This window comes from Ruditapes philippinarum, unplaced genomic scaffold (assembly GCF_026571515.1).
Source record: "Ruditapes philippinarum isolate M1 unplaced genomic scaffold, ASM2657151v2 ctg4079_1_1_1_1, whole genome shotgun sequence".
NCBI classification, from domain to species: domain Eukaryota; kingdom Metazoa; phylum Mollusca; class Bivalvia; order Venerida; family Veneridae; genus Ruditapes; species Ruditapes philippinarum.
The window spans coordinates 44,661-59,497 of record NW_026856634.1 but is presented as its reverse complement, the minus strand read 5'-3'; the positions used below and the strand labels follow the sequence as shown (position 1 = coordinate 59,497).

The following is a 14,837-nucleotide window of genomic DNA, read 5'->3' as shown; positions in this document are numbered from 1 at the left end:
TGAGCAATAAAATCACAGTTTGGGATATATTATTTCTTAATCATATTTCATGCAAACGAAAAAATATTCTCTTAATATTCAGTATTTAATAAAAAGAACAACAAATAATACATGTTACAAAATCTGATACAGAGTAACACAGAACAGAACAGAACAGAACAGATTTTATTACACATAAACTGTACAGTTTCTAGTGTTTAACAATGAATAATACATATAATATAATATTGAACGATACATATAGGATGAAAAATGAATGAAATTATTATATATAACACAATAATGGATGAACTAATATTTTCTTAAGAAACAACATGCATACATTATATAATGAAATCAAAAAAGCAACATGTAATTGCATGTTAAAGAACAAGGAAAAAACACATGTACTTGCATTATGTGATAATGTTTGAATTCAACAGATACTTAAAATGAAAAATAGGAACTATAATATAATACCTAAACAGTTCAAAAGGTGAATCATTAAAATGTGCATATAATATTATTGTAAATGATTTACCATACTAACACAAATAACACAAATTCTAATTTCTTTATCACAGACACAACATACAGAGTGATATAACAATCAAACTTGTTTTTTTTTGCTGAGAGGAGGTGTAAGCATACAATAACAGCAAAGCCTTGAAGGCAATGTACATATAATTAATTAATTATGGTACATTTTCTATTATATTAAGTTATTATGAAAAGCACCATGGGTATGTTCTAAATAGGTAAAACAGTCCAATTCAGGTGCAAATTCACTCATTATTTTATGCTTGTGGCAGTATTGCAGTTTCCTACAATCTGGCAGTTAGCCTAGTATTGTTCATGGATTATGTACCTGTACTAACAACTTTTCTGTAAGTTTATTTAGGTTATATTAGTAACTGACAATAAGTGTTAGACATAATTTACATCTTTTATCATAATTAATAAATTTTATTGACAACAAAATATGTGCACTATTTTGGATGCAAATACATTAGCATATTGTTGTAAAAACAGCATTACAGGCTACAACAATTAAATGAATCTTATTAAATGAACACTATGGCACTAAGATGGACTAGAAACCCTTGCATGCAGGGCCAGCAAAATCTGATTTTCCTCACTTGTCATTTCTTATCTTGTCCGTATGTTACAGTTAATTCTGGAAAAATTTCACTTGCCTATAAAGGCTGTGAAATAACCTGGCCAATACAATGCAATACAATACAAATAACTTTATTGCGAATAAAACATTATTACAATGTTTATAGCAAAAACAAAACATATATATACATTCATGAAAATGAGATCTGACATGGAATGAAAAAATAATAACACTATTTCCTGAAAGGTCTTAAAATACTAAGGAAGTAGCAGGTTGCACAAAATTTCTTAAATACGATATTGATACTACATCAAGATGTTAATATGATATTAATTGATACTACATCATCAAGATATTCTCTCTTTATTTGCAAAATATAGAAACTTCGAAAGGTTGTATAGCTCTATTTTCGATTTAGAATTCAATAAAGACTCAAATTTATTAATTGTCAGCCACCTACAGAAATATCCCTTTAAAAACTTTTTTCTAAGCTCTCTATATCTAGGACACACCATCAAAAAGTGAAACTCTGTTTCAACTCTCTTCATGTTACAGGACTTACATAACCGTTGCTCTCGCGGAATATTCGTATATCTTCCGGATTCTAGAAATAGCTTATGTGCAGATACCCGAAATTTTGATAAAGTTGTCATATATTTTCTATCTTGTAATCAATATTTGTCTCGCGTTCAAAAGTGTGTTTAAATAAACTATAGCTTTGTAATCGTGGAGAATTATTTATTTCTGCATACCATGACTGCTTATAATTATCCAGGATTCTACGCTTTATCATATCAAAGGTAACATTATCCAGAACTTGGTTATGCCATACGTAACCGAAACCATGTTTTTGCTGCCCCTGGCTTGAAGCTAAAAGGTTAGGGCAGGTGACATTAAAGCTAAATACAAACATCAATTAGCTTATTTCTGATAGCTAAAACAAATATTAATACATGTTTAATTATAAACAGCATTAACACAAGCTTGTAAAGTTGATATGGATGAACCTTTGTAGCCACCTCCAAAATGATTCCTGAAATATACAAAAAAATTACTACAGATCTGTTGTATTGTGTCTTTAAACAGTTGTTCTGTTATCCTCCCAGTGCTAAATTACTTTGCAGTGTTGTTGTACATGTGTGATTTGTTTTATTATCAAAAAGTTCTTGCAGTGTGTTTCTCAAAAATTTTCAATTTATTTCATACATTATGATTGCATTGGCAAAAAATTTTAAGGTGACAAAGGCTTAGAAATGATAATCATTGTAATATTGTAATTATGTGTTTTGCTAATTTTTCATTGTCAAGTTGAGCTGAATTGACTATATATTTCAAAAGGTTGACTGTTATAATGTTGATTGACCAACAGTTGCTATAGGATTTTTTTTAGACTAAAATATAAATCTGCCTATAATATAAATGACTATCCCACTCTTTTTTTACAGGCAAATATAATATATAATATCCTTGGGCCATGTGAAATATTTATCGCTCATGCAAAGTAAATTATGACATTGCAAGGAATTTGGTAGAAATAGTAACTTGACTTTCACCTGTTCACTCACTATATAACCTTGGATGGGCATATTGTCACTAAGATTTAATTCATTTATCCTTTTTAACAGGGCGCCATTGAAAATGCTATGCTAAGTTTTCAAATTTTAAAAATTTCTTTCACATGTTTAACTATTTCTATTGTCTCAATTTCAATATTAGAATACTATGGATAAAAAACAAGAGCCCGGTTTGAGCCGGGTGATGCTCCCCGAATAGGTTTTGGACACAGGAAAGTACACCTCTTGTAGTTTCAGAGTTATGTCCGTGGAAAAAGTTCAAAGTGCAATAATTCCAAAATTAGGCAAGGCTGTTACAGTTCTTTGCACTGCACTTCTAATCAATGTGATCTATCAACCTACAAAGTTTCTTGATGATATCACTTATGATTTCCGAGTTATGTCCTGGACAATTCAAAAAGTAAAAATAAACAAAGGGCAATAACTCCAGAATTAGGCAAGGTAGAGTTATGATTCTTGTGCACTGCACATCTACCCATTGAGATTTATCTACCTACAAAGTTTCATGTTGATATCTCTTACAGTTTTACAGCTATGTCCTGGACAAGATTTTTCTAAAAGGGGAGATTATTCAAAAATAAGGCTTAACAGAGTTATGGTTCTTTTGCACTGCATATCTATCCATTGAGATCTATTCACCTACAAAGTTTCATGTTGATATCTCTTATAGTTTTAGAGTTATGCCCCGGACAAGATTTTTCTACAAGGGGAGATAATTCAAAAACCGGGCAAAATAGAGTTATGGTTCTTTGACACTGCACTCCCCCTCAATGCCCTCTACCACTGTATGAAGTTTCAACAAATTATCTCCAAGGGTTTTCAAGTTATGTTCCGGACAAAGTTCAAAGTATTAAAATTAACAAAGGGCAATAACTCCAAAATTAGGACAAAAAGAGTTATTGTTCTTATGCACTGCACATCTACCCATTGAGATCTATTCACCTACAAAGTTTCATGTTGATATCTCTTATAGTTTTAGAGTTATGCCCCGGACAAGATTTTTCTATAAGGGGAGATAATTCAAAAACCGGGCAAAATAGAGTTATGGTTCTTTGACACTGCACTCCCCCTCGATGCCCTCTACCACTGTATGAAGTTTCAACAAAGTATCTCCAAGGGTTTTCAAGTTATGCTCCGGACAAGACAACGGACGGACAGACGGACGGACGGACGGACGGACAGACGGACAAGGCGCCGACTATATGCTCCCCCGAAATTTTTCGGGGAGCATAAAAAAGCGAAACAGTGCCTGGTAAGTCTGTCACAAATGTGCAATCCAGCCTGGCTCCATATTAATGGTACAGGCCACTTATTTTTACTGATTTAACAAGCAAGCATAACTAGCAGCTTAGCCTGCTGATGACTACAGAATCTAGTCAAGACCGACTGGCACATCCATGTCATCTGATCAAGGTGTGCACTGTTTGCTTCTAGACATATTTTGAATTTTCCTAAAACATTTAAACAGTCTTGTACAGATTTACAAATAAAGAAGTTGAATATATTTAGAAGAGTACAAGTTAATGAACCTTCTATGGCACATCAGTATAATGTTTTATCATAGAGGCAAACATTTTAACATTTAACCCATTACCCCATTACCCGATATACACGCCTTTTACCCCCTCTTTTTTTGTTGTCTCAAATGGTGAAAAATGCCTTATTTAGGCCCCAACACTTATTTTTGTTTGAGAAATGTTGTTTAAAAAAGTGACCACTTTTTCGGCACCCCCCCCCCCCCCCAACCAAAAGATACATCAGGGGGTTGCCAGAAGGGGGGTGGGCCCCCTTCTGTTTGGGGGATTTGAAGGGGGGCGGCAGTCCAAAGAAAATTTTGGACTTGTGAGAGGCTAAAAATGACCCCAGATCGATCATAAGGTAACGTGTAACCAACGCTGAAAAGCATTTGACTCTATCTCAATCCATTGAGAAGTTGCAGCACTTTGAAATCAATTTTGATGGGAAAAATCAACGCAAAATAGTGATTTTTGGCAATTTTGAGATGTCCCCTCGTTGCCATGGTAACAGGAAATTTAAGCCTGGGCATGTTGTTACAAAGGCAATGGTCCAGTCAACATTTGTGCCAAGTTTGATTAGTATTGAAGCAGTTTTTATAGTTTTATAGCAATTTGAACTTGTAACGGGAGACTTTTCAATGAAAACAGCCATTTTTCACCAAATGCTCATGAAGTAATGGGTTAAATGCATTTGGTGGTGTTATATTTTGATGTATAAATATCAGAAACAAGAAAACACTGACAAACAAACTAAATAAATTGTTTGCTTACCAATGATTTAAATAATGAAAAGCTTTGTAAAGTTCTTTTCTCTTCTGAAATCCTGGTGCCTTTGGTATAACATCATGGTAAGCACCATAAAACTTAGAGTTGAAACCTCCAAACAAATAACTGATTCCGAGGTCATATTCAGAGTGACCATAGAAACTGGCAGGGTCAAATATTACTGAAAAATTGTACACAAAAAGCAGTTCATAAAAAATTCATAATGCATTTTAAAAAGAAACACAATCAAATAAATGTATAGCACTTATGAATATAAATTTACAGATGCTACAGTCATGTACACGAAAATGTCTCTGAATTTTTAAAGGACAGCCTAATATACACAACAAATTGATGCAAACTTTGAAAAAAAATTACCTTTCCCTCATGATAGAAGTAATTTGCTTAAATAAGACAAACCTAAATTTGTTTATTTACTGACTCAAAAGTTATCATTAAAAGCACATGCATATAAATATGTTGTTAAGTTTTGAAACCTTGAGCTATTAATGTAATTCCTATAGTATAATAATAGAGGTCATGGGTTTGAGCCTTACTGAATCCGCTATCACATTTTCTCATGACACCAGCACTGATAGTCAAGAAAGCAAACTGATGCAGCTTCCTTCATAACATTACTTTAAATAAGATCAGTATGTATAATTTGTTAAAAAAGCTCTTACTGTATAATGTCACATGGCTAATTTAGATGTTAATGGGATCTTGATGGCAGATTGGTTGAGGTAGCCACATTTCATTTGTTCAATGCAGTGGGTTCGAATCCCTCCAGGGACTCTGAATCCTTTCATGTAAGGAAACTATCTAGCTACCTTATGAAAGGATATTGAATTTATTCAGGTACCCACATGTACCTGAAATAATTAATAAGGGGTACTTGTAAAGTTATTAAGCCTTAATATGATTTTACAGTGTTTGTGTGACATCATAGCTGTTAATCATGGAAAAATATAATTAACAAAAGACAACAGTACTGTACCACTTACCTGGGCCTTCATCATTTTCACTGGCATTACCTCCCCATAAATCACCATGTACTATTGCTGGTTTAATGTCAAGTCCTTCAAAAAAGTTCGGAAATTTTACAAGAATTTTGTTCCATAATTCCCTAGCTTTTCTGTCTCCTTCCTGAAATTATAATCAAGCACACATGTCTTATAAGGTATTTGCAACAGCTGTCATTGATTCAGAGTGCAAAGCATATCAACAATATTTCAATATTGGATGACTAATATAAATGATAAACCAATATATTGACAATTACTTATTGTTCCTTGTCTAAAATGCAATTTTAAGCCTGTTTATATAAATATGTCCATTACATAATGACCGCATAGTTTTTGACAAAGACATCTGCTTCGGTGTATTTTTTGGTTAAATTTTTATAATTTCTACATAATTAATAAATTAGTCAGAATTGTTGATTTTTTCAAATGTGTATCGATTATTGATCAACAGATGAAGTTAGGGTTAAGTTAAGTTGAAAGAAATTTAATAGCAAATAAATCCATGCAGCAGAATGGTCTTACCTCCATGATTGATAGAGATAAAGTAATCAAAAAGTTGTTTTTTAACCATAAAATTTCAAAATATATACATGACTGTACTGCCTATCATTGCAAACAGTGCAGACAATGTGCAGGCTGATCTTGGTCTGCACTGCTTGCACGGGTACATGCAAATTTCTGGTTGCCACCAATATGCTAAGGGGTAATGGAGAAAAAAAAATACAAAATAACTTTCAACTTACCTTTTTTTCGATCATTGAAATCTGTTTTTCTATTTTAGCAGCATAGAATGACTAAAATGTAAGAAATTGAAATCTATTAAAAAAATGTCAATGAACTTGCACTTACTTCTTTACTTAAATCAATAATAACCTCTATTGACAATTTTAATCTTTATATACAATTGTGTTCTTTATTCAAAGATGATCTTTTACCAAAGAAGTATTTCATCAAAAGATTTGCATCTACAATTACATGTATCGTTCAATTTTTCACACAGTTTAAGAGTATTTCATAATAATATGTAAATAATAGTTACAAATAATAATTATGTAAATAATTTATTTACTGGGATATTTGTTAAACTGGTAAGACCATTATATAAATAAAACATGGCTGTTGGGGTGATAGAGGATATTATCAACAAGAGAACTGGTATATTACCTGGAGGCACAGCCAATGGGTAATATACCAGTTCCAAAGTTCAAGGGTTGGCAATATCCTCTATTACCCCAACAGCCATGTTTTATTTATTTTATCATACTGAAAGACCTACAACTACTATATTTATAAAGTACGCAGTCAAGGAAATAAATAGAATACACATCATCATTTTTACCATTCAATTTTTCTCAAAACAATAAACTTAACAAAAACAGTTCAAGAATGATATTATACATTCCTATATAAAGTTGAAGGTTATCTCCCTTACACCCAAAAACGTATTGTAACAAAGTCTAGTTAAACTTAAAAATTTGCTGAATATGGAGTTATGCACGAGTTATGTGCCCCAGGGTGATATAATTATAAGAAATATTCCCCGCCGGGGGAATATATCCTAGGAGAGTGATATAAAATCAGAATACATAATAGGCCTTTGGGAGTTTTACATTGAGACATATACATGTATATAGGTATAATAAAATTCAATATGACAACATATGAGGTTTTACTTGTACTGCTTTGCATTTCAACAGTACCCACTATGATCACTTTTAGAGAGAAATAAGTAATTCTTTTGCAGAAATAAAGAATCTTAAATGACCTTGTCCATCGTTCAATCTGGACAAAGCCATTCATCATTTTTTAGGGACAAATTTCAAAATATGCATTGACTGAATTGTGAATAGCAAAGACCATGATCAGCCAATACATACGTGCTGACTGATATTGGTATACACTGGTAAAATTGGGTAGAATATGATGCTGCCAGTAGGCTAATGGTTTAGATGAAAATTTAACACATACATACTGGCCAATCATCCTTCCATGTGTTATCCATAGCTATGTACCCACAACATGTGTTAATATGAAATCCAAACTTTCTCACATATTCTTCAGCTGATTCGTCTCTATGTACACTACCTTCAGATTTCTTTTCCTTCTTCTCCAGTGTCGCATTGTGTAAATGTAACCTACGTTGTATAATAATGGATTAGCCATGACAAAGTTGGAGTGAAAACACTCGGATACAAATAACAAGCACAATATTTCAATAATTGTATTTCTTACAATCTAGCCTGTATTTTCATAAAAGTGGAGAATTTTTTAACAATAACAGTAACAGATTAAGTCTATTCAAAGTACAGTTATTGTCCAAATATTTTTCCTTTTTCCTTAAAAGACGGGTTTCACTGTAACAAATGCTCTTAATAAAATTTTGTAGAAACGGGGAAATAAATAGCGTGAAAGATGTTCTGATTCAGAATTTCAGAATTGAGATATTGTTGCCTGCATCAGACATCCAAAGATTTTATTCAGTAACATCATAAAGAATAGAAATAAAGTTCAACATACTTTGCCAGCTGCTGGCCGAGTAAAGCAGAATATTTTGACAGGCCTCCACCAAACTGAATATATTCCATCACTAAAGCTGCTCCACCCCCTGGCTGATCTACAACCTTAAACAAAGAAAAAAAGAGACCTACAACCTTTAGATAAAAAGATATGTTTTAAATCAATTATTGGAATTTTTTTGCACAACCAATGTCCCTACCCCATAGAATAAAGTAATAGTAAAGATGGTAAATTGCTCATTAAGAATCACTGGGGATAACTTGCTAAGAGTCAATGAAGACTTTTACTCAATAATAATCATTCAGGGATTATTACTAAAAACAAATGTAAATTTTCACTTCCTAAGAATCAATGCAAATCTATACTCACTAAGAATAACTGTTGTTTTTTTTACTAACTATAAGTCATTATGCTGTAAACTTAACAACAGCCTGTATCAGTACATGTATATTAAATTTTACATATAATATTTATTATAGTAAACAATAAATTGTATCATTGGATATGGAATTGTAATCATTGGATATGGGTGAATTCAAAATACATGACATACATTTTGATAAAAATAAAATCAATGAATGGCAAGAGGGCCATGATGGCCCTGAAATCGCTCACCTGTATGTAGGCCCTTGGGCCAAGGTCAATTTTAAACCAGGGGCTTTTATTTGAACAATCTAGGTAGACACCCATTGGAAGATGTTTCATGAAAAATATCTTAGCTCTAGCTCTTTGGGGTTTTTATAAGAAGATTTTTTAAGTTTTTACTATATACATATAGGGAGGGGCCAATTTTGATCCAAGGGCTTTTATTTGAACAAACTTGGTAGACACTCACTAGAAGATATTTCATGCTTAGTATCTAAACTCTAGCTATTTGGGTTTTTAAAAGATGATTTTTTCAGTTTTTACTATGTACAAATAAGGAAAATCAATGACCCCCGGGGCGGGGCAAATTTTGACCCAATGGCATTTATTTGAACAAACTTGGTAGGCACTTACTAGATGATGTTTCATGCCAAAATTTAAGCTCTAGCTCTTTCTGTTTTCTAAAAGATATTTTAAGTTTTTTTTTTCTTTTGGTTGCCATGGCAACCAGAGTTCTGCTTGGAATTAAATTCTTTTAACAATTTTGAAAGTTGACTAACAAAGGAACATTCCTGTGAAGTTTGGATGAAATTGGCTTAGTGGTTTATGAGGAGATGTCATTTAAAGTAAAAGTTTACGGACGGATTTTGCGACAGGTGAGCTAAAAAAGAAGCTTCATTTCTTCAATTCAACTAAATGAAATCATGGGTAACTTAGATGATTTATCATCTCTGGGTAAAAACAACATTTGTGAAAATTCATTATCTAGCAGTTACAGTTTTACAATGAAGATAAGAATGTTACCTTATATGGTTTTGGTACTCTGACAATGTTTGGTTTTCCAAGTGCCTCAAGACTTGCATACTCTCCCTCAAACATTGTGCGAGCCTTTACAAAAAAAATATATACAAGGTATTCATAAAACTGCATAATTTATTTTATAATTCTTAGAGCAACAGCCATATTTTTTGTTTAATTTATAGTGAAATTATATTTAACCTAAAGTGAAACATTAATAATTGCTAAAATAGTTAAGTTTTACTTCAGAGGATTTCAATATATATTAAAAAACTATTATTAATATGTCATACTGTCACAATCTATGATTTCTTATACTGACAACTATTTTTCAGACAATCCTAATATAATATAAGCCTGAAATCCTACAATAATAAACCTTTATGGGCATATAACCATGTTCTAAATATGCAACTTATTTAAATCTTCCCTTAAAAATATTTTTTCTTTAATGTATATATTATGTAGAAATTCAAACAATATATTCTAAGACAGCAACCTTTGACACTGTGCAAACATAATCTATTTAACAAATTTTAAACCATTATTACTTCGTATCATATCATATATATACATGTACTTGTTTTCAGTGTGATATAATCCAAAATCACTAAACATAACCTTACTAACACACATACATTATAATTGTCTCACCCCAGACTGAGAGTTAACTTTAATAAAGACTTTTCCATATTTATCAGTGTCATATGTGGACCCTTGACTTATACAGCCACCTCCACCCAGTCCTACACTCTTCTTCAACACTGAAAGTCCTAATTCTTCCTTTACAACAGACTCCAATGATTTACTCATCCTGCAAAATAATCATATCATATTAATTATCGTCAATTTTTATCAAACTCCATGACATTTTTTCTTAATAATTGGTCAGGTGCAAATATTGGGTATGGCACAGCAATAAACAAACAGTTAAAAAATCTTTGTTGCTTGTTAATGAGCATAAAACTCATGACAATGCTGAAAATGGCACAGACATATACTGTCATTTGGAACATATTAAGTATGTCATGCAACTCCTGGACCTATATATATCGATTTAGTTTTTTTGAAACTTACATGGTGGCAGCCTGTCCATGACTGGCAGAGTGAGCATATAGCCGAATTTACTACAAGAACTTTTGGATGTCTTTTCACAAGCATAGGATAAAAGTACAACGGTAGAGGTTGCTGTAAAAATCTTTGATGAGGCAGGCCCATTGGACATTGCTGCCATCCTTAGGTCCCTTGGCTAAATTAATGACTCTCTGGAAGACGCTGCTAAACTTTTGCCAAGTGGCAAATGCTGCTGTTAGTAAGACTCTAAAGATATCAACCAGTGACCAGACAATCAAGGAAATTGGTAAATCATTTAATCTTAAAACAGACATAATTTATAACTTCAATGCCTTTTTTAAAGATCCTGTATGTTTTGTGATTGATGATGTTACTGTGTGTATACTTTTTTTTTTTTTTTTTTTTTTAATGCGTTTATTTAAGGTCGCCGCCAGAAAGCCCATATGGGGCGACTGTACACTCAAGTCGGCCATCCTAGAGCGTGCTGCCAAGATTTTCGTTGATTTTTCCAGCTTTTATTGGGTGGAGAAAGACTCCAGGTGCCCCTTTGGCAATTATTTCAGACACGAGCGGGCACCTGGGTAGAAACAACCCACCTTCCGTAAGCCAGCTGGATGGCTTCCTCACATATAAGATTTTGACCCGAGTGAGGATCGAACTTACAGGCGGTGAGGGACCTGTGATCTCAAGTCAGGGACACCTTAACCACTCGGCCACGGAGGCCCCCTGTGTGTATACCACACTTGCAAAAATTTATATATGTATATAATTATGCAAATAAAACAATTTTCAAAAACATCGAAGAATATGTAAAATGTGTCCTGCAAATATTTTACATAAGTTTTGTAAGGCAGTTTCTTCGACCTTTTTATTTGAAGTTATTGACATTTCTTTTTATAAAAGGGTGTCTCGTGGCCGAGTGGTTAAGGTCGTTGACTTCAAACGCACTTGCCCCTCATCTCTGTGGGTTCGAATCCCGACAGGGACTTTGGATTCTTTCATGTGAGGAAGCTATCCAGCTAGCTTACGGTACGTCGGTGGTTCTACTCAGGTACCCGTTCGTGCCTGAAAATTTGCACGACAGGGCACCCTGAGGTCTTCCTCCATCAGTAAAGCTAGAACGTCGCGATATGACCTATACTGTGTCGAAGTGACGTAAAACCCAAAAACAAACAAAAACTTTTTATAAATCTGAGTGAATTATTTGGCTTTTGCCGTTATGTTATTTTATGTGATTGGTCCAGGATAAATCTTTACTATTATTATTGTTATGCCTAAATATTTTCCAGCCTCAGTGGATTTTTAGTTGTTTTGACCGTGTAAATTATAGGGGAATGTTACTGGATGTTTCTTGGCGGCTGATACTAAGGACTTCACATTTATCTGGTTAAATATGCCCCAGTTAGAATACTGTTCCACGGTTTTGGCACCATTGGCAAAAATATCTGGTTTACAAAATAGAACATCTACATCTACATCAAACTGCTTTAAAATTGTTTACGACTACTTCGCTCTCACCCTCTTGTTCAACGCCTCTTTGGCAACAAGGAACGTACCTCAGCCTGGAAGAAGGCAAATGTATCAACCTATCTTTCAAAAAAGGTGACTGTAGCAACCCCGCCAACTACAGACCCATTTCTCTCATATCAGTATGCAGGCAAACTCTTAAGAACACATTCCTACATAGCCAAATTAATGAAACGCCTTGACCATCACAACATCCTTTCAGATCAACAACATGGATTTAGAAAACAACGCTCAACTAAAAGTCAGCTTCTTTTCTCACTCTTCAAGACCTGTCATCGGCCCTGGATCAAGGGGAACAAGTAGACGCCATACTACTAGACTTCAGTAAGGCGTTCGATGTTGTGCCTCACCAACGACTCCTTTCCAAGGTGGATCACTACGGCATCAGAGGGACAGTCAGATTTTGGATTGAAAGTTTCCTGTCTGGCCGCAGCCAACAAGTTGTCGTTGAAGGCCATTCATCTGCATCCTCCCCAGTTTCATCCGGGGTACCCTGGGTACAGTACTAGGTCCTTTACTGTTCCTCCTTTACATCAACGACCTACCAAGGTGCGTGACTTCCATCAGCCGCCTTTTTGCTGACAACAGCCTGATCTACTGGAAAATCAAATCAGAAGCTAAAGCATTAGCCCTCCAAGAAAACCTAGATAGACTCCAGGAATGGGAACGCAAGTGGATGATGTCTTTCAATCCCAGCAAATGCGAAGTAATACACATCACCAAGAAAAGAAGCCCCATCATTTATGCCATCAACTCTTCAATTTGTCAAAAGTAGAAAGTACCTTGGTGTCAACATCGCAAATAATCTTTCATGGAACATACACAAAGAATCTACCATCAAGAAGGCCAACAACTCTCTATAATTCCTTAGAAGAAACATCACAAGCTGCCCACAAGACATCAAGGCCCAGGCCTACAATACCCTTGTTAGACCAATCCTGGAGTATGCAGGCACAGTCTGGGACCCACACACAGCCACCAACATCAACCAGCTGGAATTTAAGCTGTCCAAAGGCGAGTTGCCTGATTTGTAAAAGGCGATTACAAATCTACCAGCAGCACCACTGCAATGATGACAGACCTAGGCTGGCCAACTCTACAGCATCGCCGCTCCAATGCCAAGCTAGTGATGGTCTACAGGATCACGCACAACCTCATAGCCATCCCTGCTGCACAGTACTTCCACCCCTTGACACTTGGTGGCCATGGCTACGGACACAGATTCCATGTCCCATTCTGCAGAACAGATACCATGAAGTTCTCCTTTGTACCTTCAGCCATCCGCCTGTGGAACCAGCTTCCAGAGCACCTAGCCACAGCATTCAACCTTGAGGCCTTCAAGGGAGGACTAGTCATGGGGCCCTAATATGCCGGAGTTGATTTTATTTTTAATTAACATGTTCTTCTTTTAAATCTGCACTTATTCGCTGCACAACACTTTGTACATACACCCTGTACGTCAATGCCCCATAGTGGGTTATGTACAGTATTGGAAGAAGAAGAAAAAGAAGAAATTCCATGGACCAATCAGATTCCCAGTTTTTAAGACTGTTGAGATCTTTTTGGAGGGTTTGGGTGTCTTTGGTGGACCTGGTCACTCTAGGCTATGTTACTTAACTAGCAAAAGTAGTGGAAGGTCAGTTAGGATATGATTTCTAATGAGATTGACTATGACTGTGATTTGAGAAGTTGAGTTTGCAGGATTTTACAGAAAAATTTTTGATGGCTTTTTGTTTACATAATCTGATAATTTCAAGCACATTGCAGGATGTAAGGACCTTGAGTGAGATCAAATTTTGTTCCTTACAAATATTACATTAAGTATTCTTAAATATGCATGATGACAAATAACATTTATTCTATAGATTCCATGTTTTTACCTGAATATTTTCCAAACAAAATGTATTTTGTTTTGGTTAAAATTAGAATGCATCCGAAAACCTACTTGTGCCAAAGCTTTCGAGACATTTCGGCCCCAAGACGTATCGGCCCCAAATTACCCAAGACGTTTCGGCCCTTTACCAAATCGGCCCCGAATAAGTAACTGTGTTTTAAACCGGTATATTAAAATTTCATAGTTATAATAATGCATAAATGACAAATTTCATGAAGTGGAACGCCAATTTCCAAGTACCTTGAAAGATTTACGATACGTCTTATATATTTTACGTAAAAGATTAAATCTTTTACCAAAAACCAAACCAAACGATTAGATACTTGTTGCATTTAATGTTAACTTCAAATGTTTATGTATATCTCATAATAAATAGCTACTCGTAATTATTTCCTTGATATTGAAAAATCTAACACATTTAATTATCAGGTAAGGAAAGTTAGTTTGTTCATGCACGTGAAA

General features: G+C 34.4%; 1 protein-coding gene across 1 annotated transcript; it reads right to left on the bottom strand.

Annotated features, from left to right (window-relative positions):
* Positions 1–677: 677 nt before the first annotated feature.
* Positions 678–14,433, bottom strand: LOC132747179 (ketosamine-3-kinase-like). The gene is made up of 9 exons (XM_060736509.1): positions 14,362–14,433; positions 10,535–10,694; positions 9,887–9,970; positions 8,498–8,601; positions 7,953–8,115; positions 6,724–6,774; positions 5,960–6,101; positions 4,962–5,136; positions 678–2,132 (listed from the first exon to the last, which is right to left on the bottom strand). Exons 1-9 carry the CDS (start codon positions 14,412–14,414, stop codon positions 2,057–2,059), a joined length of 1,008 nt encoding a protein of 335 aa, XP_060592492.1. The 5' UTR covers positions 14,415–14,433; the 3' UTR covers positions 678–2,056.
* Between the last annotated feature and the right edge of the window lie 404 nt (positions 14,434–14,837).